This window comes from Schistocerca americana, chromosome X (assembly GCF_021461395.2).
Source record: "Schistocerca americana isolate TAMUIC-IGC-003095 chromosome X, iqSchAmer2.1, whole genome shotgun sequence".
Classification (NCBI taxonomy): Eukaryota; Metazoa; Arthropoda; class Insecta; order Orthoptera; family Acrididae; genus Schistocerca; species Schistocerca americana.
The window spans coordinates 711,712,329-711,718,328 of record NC_060130.1 but is presented as its reverse complement, the minus strand read 5'-3'; the positions used below and the strand labels follow the sequence as shown (position 1 = coordinate 711,718,328).

The 6,000-nt window shown below is 33.8% G+C and overlaps 1 protein-coding gene across 2 annotated transcripts in view; it reads right to left on the bottom strand.

Annotated features, from left to right (window-relative positions):
- Window positions 1-2,025: 2,025 nt before the first annotated feature.
- Window positions 2,026-6,000, bottom strand: part of LOC124555610 (PP2C-like domain-containing protein CG9801) — a 46,948-nt gene continuing 42,973 nt past the window's right edge. For both annotated transcript variants that reach the window (XM_047129579.1, XM_047129580.1), the window contains one exon: window positions 2,026-5,835. In XM_047129579.1, coding sequence (XP_046985535.1) covers window positions 5,075-5,835 — 761 coding nt within the window. In that variant the 3' untranslated portion in view covers window positions 2,026-5,074. The remainder of the gene's footprint in view (window positions 5,836-6,000) is intronic.

Here is a 6,000-nt window from a genome sequence, read left to right as displayed (position 1 = left end):
CACATGAAATGGCTATCAAGTCCGTATTTAATAAGGCAAAGGCTCAATCATTCCAAGTTCACAGTCTTTGCAACATGTTTTCATACGAAAAAGCAGTCAGAATTTCTGCAACTCCAACCCGATTAAATTTGCGATCTAACAGTCACTGACCCACCACTATTTGCAAGTTGCACATTTGGTCATTTCAGGGGTCTTCTATGTCAGAAGTGCTCGCCAAAGTATTCCATAAAGAACACGGAATATGCCACGTGGAATTCTCTCTACGACCAAAAGATCACACGCTTATAAAACTTCAATTAATTAGCTCTGAAACGTCACACTTTCCTCAAAATGTTCGTAACTTAAACCGCTCTAGTCATGACACGTTCTATCTGAAATGATCTCACTAGCTCTTCATTTTACATACTACTTTCGCGGAGACATCTAGCATGGTGTAACTCGGAAGCAGGTTAGCGAGCGACTCTCTCGATACTCCTCTCCTCTCTGCCTATCTAACTATCTGCACGCAGGAACTGCTCGATTCTTATTGACTATTGATCTGAATAACCAATCAGAATGATCCTTCCAGATCATTCTCGCGGCAAAACTTGCTTTAGCCAACCACTAATCAGATAGTCATTTATGTCATTACAATTTCAATTTCTAATATATTGTTTAATAAAATAGAGCGAAATGCAAAATATTCTTTAAATTAATACAGAAACTTTTTCCGCCTGTCAGATTAGATCACTGTCACACACAAACTCTGGACTTCAGAAAAGTGACCTATTAATAAAGACTGTAAAGACAACAGACATGACTTTGATTTTATCTTGTTTTGAGTAGAAGCTCTTAGTTCAGTTCTTGGTGATTCCAGACAACAGTGATAATGTGAAAATGATTTTGCCATGGCCCTAAAACTTTATAACCCTTTATGTATATAATCATTGCTTGATTTAAGAATTTTACAAGGATTTATTTTTGAAATTTAGACATCTCAAAATGTTATTTTAACACTTTTTTGTCAGAGCTACATGTACGGTGTACCGGTGCATACTGTTACAAATCCACTACTGATATATAACTATTACTCATTTACAGCATTTGTCTCATTCCCCCCAATAATTTCTTTGTCATGTTTCAACCTTTTATCCTGCAGTGTTATTTTAGAAACATAAAAGTACTTAGGTAGGTAAATATCAAAATGATCTATTTCTTTTGGAATATTTTCTTCATTACTATTTTTTATTTTAAATACATTTTTTCAACATAATGCAATCCACTGTCAGTCTCAGTTTACTATGCATTTTTAGCATAACAATACATAACCATCAAAATAATGTTGAGTATATGGTTTATCTGATGCAGCTTTGAGGGTAATATAATGAGTTTCATGAAAAACAAATCTAGATGTTTTGGCAAATTCTCACAAATCTTAAATAGCCTTTGTAAAGATGTAACTCACTAACCACAGAACCAAAGTCAGATATGACCCCCATAAGGAAACATTCATCCAACTAAAAAACAGTTGCACATACAAAAAACCTTCATCTGAAAAACTTCAGATCTCTACAAGACATGCGCAAAGTGGACACTTAATACATTGCCATCTCTTATATGTCTAGTTTCTGAAACTCAGAAGTGAACAAATAGCTCAAATGTAAATCTACCTAGTAGAAAATAATTCATCATTAATAATTCTTTTGCCTGTACTGCTCTTTTTATCTAAAAGGAACTGCAATGAAACTGAAGGAAAAGCCAATAAAATTATCTGTACAGTAGAAGTACTGAAATATGAGTCTTATGAAATAATGTCACAAAGCTATTCTGTAAAGCTGAAAACATAGCCTTAACATTTGATAGTGCGATACTGAAGAAACAGAAGGGATGATTTCGCAGGACTCTCACCTGCCCCCATCACTTTAAACATCCCTGCACGAAATAAATCATGTAAGTAAAATTCACATAAGGAATATGCAGGTGCTGCTTTGAAACATAGCAGAAAAGGATGTAAAAATTTACTGATTGCTACAAGTAATTTAAAAATTAAGTCCAAGGAAAACTTTATTAATTTCTATTGAAATAATCAGAGACCATAAAACAATTGTAAGTAAAAATGCTATAACAAAGTTTGTGTTTGACTGCTTCAGTTTGTGAAAGTGCTCCATGTTATATAATGTATATTGCTTTTTATCACAGTCACACATTACACTTTTGAATAACTGAGTGTCATCATTTTCTACATAAATAGCAGATAAACCAAATACACACTTGACCAGCAAGTGTCATATTCTACACAGATTTTTCTTTTATAGTCGTCACAAAATTATCACTTAGTAACAAGTAGCTTCCAGTGGTTTGCAAATAACACAAAACAATTCACTCATTGACAGTTCAATGCTACGATTAACATTTGGTTTCATAATAAATGTTTTAGATTCAGTGAAACAAAACTGCTAAAGAAAAATGCATATCTAAGATATTAGTATATTTAAATAACACTGAATCCTGAAGTAAATCATTTTCACAGATAGCTGCATTTATTCAGTGGAATGCCCTGTCAACATTTTTCTTTTTTTTCTTTTTTTTGTATTTTCAGTTTGTCACAAATATACTGACAACTTAAATATCCCATACTCCATAAATATCTAACTGCAACAACTACAATAATCTAGCCATGTCACAGAAAGCAATTATTCAAATTATACAATATCAACAAAAATAATATCTTTAGTGAACTACCAATTTTTTTGTCACAGTATGTATTTACGGGAAACTGTACACATTATATAAATTTATAGTGAAAACCATTAATGACAACCCACACATTACAATTCACACGAAGAACTAACTTCTTACAACAATCACAGCCATAAAACATTCACAATAACAATCTTACAAAAGTACAGCAGTACGTAACAGTTATTGTTACATAAACTTGTGTCAACTCTAGTCTGTATGCTGCAAGATTCATTTACATGATTTCTTCTCCTAATTTAAATATATTTACACAAGTACTTGTAATTCTCTAGAGCATCAGCCATCAAAGTATCAAGTAAATCAATATCAACATTTGAGCATCACAAACTTCTAGTTAGATGAAATTTCATTTGTTACGTTTATGTAGCAATTAAATTATAGGTTTATGTAGGTTTAAATTAATACAGACTAACCAACACACACACACACACACACACACACACACACACACACACACACACACACACACAGATAGGCCCACATTTCTCAAGAGTGTGACTGAACATGTTTTTTTAAAAATAAACAGTTTCTGTGAACATTACTGACTTTTAAAATTAGGTAAAACCTGTAAGAGTACCCAAGCATTGAAGTAGCAACCTTACTGTCCGTCAATAAATTTGTTAAGACTGGCAAAGGCAGATGAAACAAGTTTCAGATATTACCATACATACAAACTACAAGCTCTTTTTCTGATAGAGAACATTTTGGTGAATTTTTATAGGTATTAAGTTAGGAGAAATAACATTTAACCCAATTATGCAGATTTTGTTTTCCTGTGAAGATCTTTCCACATTTCAAAACTATACATTTCAATAAATTTCTCTGTACTGCCCATTTTACTTTTTAAAATATATCATCACTACTTCTCTGTGTTACATATTCCTGTAGTGACATAAATACCCAATCAGTAGTACCTTCAAATGATGCAAGGGACTTTATCACAAGAATATCTAGTTCTATTCTTTCAGAATCTATCCTATCAACATATGCAACCTGAAAACCAACATCTTCAGTATCAATTAGAGTAAAACATGACATGATTTGGGCAAATTCAGACAACAAACAAGACAGACTCTGCATAATCTTCAGAAATCTGTACCATAATCTACATGTAAGGATGGCATAAGCTGTAATGGTATACTTGGTTATTTAGAGTTACCTTTAGTAACTTTGAGGATTTTCCTATTCCATTCCTAGATACTTAAGTTACTGATAGACTGGCCATATGGCAATAAATAACCTATGTTTGAATACAGTAAAGTTAGTCAATTTGGTTCCCAAAGTTTTATAATTTTGCAAAAAATGTATCACAGTTTTACAGCTGAATGGTATTCATTTTTGTGTGACTACTAAAACAAAAATCTGTATTACAAACACTATTTATTAATGGTGCAACGAGAATAGGGTGCTACCCTGAAACTATTTTTAGATAAATCACAAAAGATTTTTTTATTCAGTCTTGGATGTAGATACTGATTTGGAATGCATAGAAATGCATATTTTGTTTTCCTGTGAAGGTCTTTCCACATTTCCTTGGCTGGCAAACCAAGTTGAGAATGTCAGTCTCACTTTTGAAGAGCCACATAACAACCTTTCATTTATAAAACTCACTAGCAGAGAAACAGCATGCAAGGCAGATTCAGTTCCTTTAGTGCCTTTTTTTATCATTGAGGAATGTTGTTGCTTTTTAGAGTGGAACAGTTGTAAACTTATTCTAAAATCACGAAAGATCATCAATCCGCAAACCAAAATTTCAAACAAAAAATCTGTTACAAAATTATAACTAAATTATAAACTACAGAGTCATTAGTGTCAGATTTAATAAATAATGTATATGTGCATTAAGAGGAAAAAAATCAGAGGCATTGCTTTCGCATGAAGTTTTAATAGGCCAACCTTGCTTCAAGCAATGGTATTCTCATGTCTAACTGTTCAGTGGGTGCAACCTGCACTGGTAAATACGATACCTTTTATATAACTACTGTGAAATATCTTATTTTCAGTACTGGCTGCACAACTATGAATGTCTAATAGATTAAGCCAGTTACTGGAAAACCACAGCAGAGTCACAGAAAGAGATGGGAATCCATCTTATGTCTATCTGCTCTACTTTTCCTTGGACAGCACAAGATATCTGGGAGAGAATAAGCAAGATTTTTCTCGTGTATTTTTGTGCTTAGCCTTTCAAGTGCCTCGTAACTCAATTTCTCACCAAGACTATCAAAATTATCTTGCATTTCACAGCACAAAACCAAATGAGAATTAATTACCAAAATTTAAAATTCAATGTACTCCCATTATTAAAGCTACACTGCCCATAAGAGTAATGTCATATCTACAAAATAGTTTCTAAATAGTTCTCATCTGTTTTTTCAGCAATTTCCTTGTTGGCAGATATTTTAGTTGCTGTTGCTTCTTCCTTGTGGTGAACTCCAACTTTGTAGGCTACAACAGTTGCATGATCAAGCTTTCCTGGTACCATTGCCAGTTTTTCACATACCTTCTTTCGTCTTGTGCGTTGCTCGGATTTACTGAGTTCCTTTAGTTGATCAGAATTTTCAGAAACTGTATAATACAGATCTGGATCTTCTAAAATGTGACGTTTTGCTGCTGTAAGCCTTGTTGCAAAATCTAAGAGTAGTTCACAAAGAGTCTTGGCATCATCACAGGGTGGTCCATTACCAGATACTCCATTCTTTAACAAGTCCTCCATTCTTAACAATGACAGTTCATGTCTCTGATATGCCTGTACTGTGGGTAGTGAACTAGGTAAAATGTCACTGTTTGCATTTGCCCTAGAGGATGTATTGGTTGATTGCACTTTCATAGTACTTCCTGTGATATTCATAGTGTTCCCTGCTGTCTTCGTGTTTTCTGCTGATGAGCTTGGTTGTGCAGGTGGAAGTACTGCAAACTTGCCTACAACAGGATCAAAATTGTCAGAAACCCCATCAGATGTAAGAAACACAATATCGCCAGGCTCCACTTCAGTCATTGAACAGGTCAGGTTATTTAATTCTGGATTCTGACCATCCACAGGGCCTAAAGCTCCAAGTGCATCCCTCATGTCTCGCATGCAATGGATATCGTGAGATCCTGAAACAAAATAATGTTAAAGGAGATACACATTACACAAGAAAGAATACAGGATTTTAGTGAATTTGATTCCATTATTATGCACTGCAAGTCCTACTTTTGTATATTTCAATCCTGGTGTGGTGTTAAAAAAAAAGAGCTGTGCCAATATAAGATGAACTATTG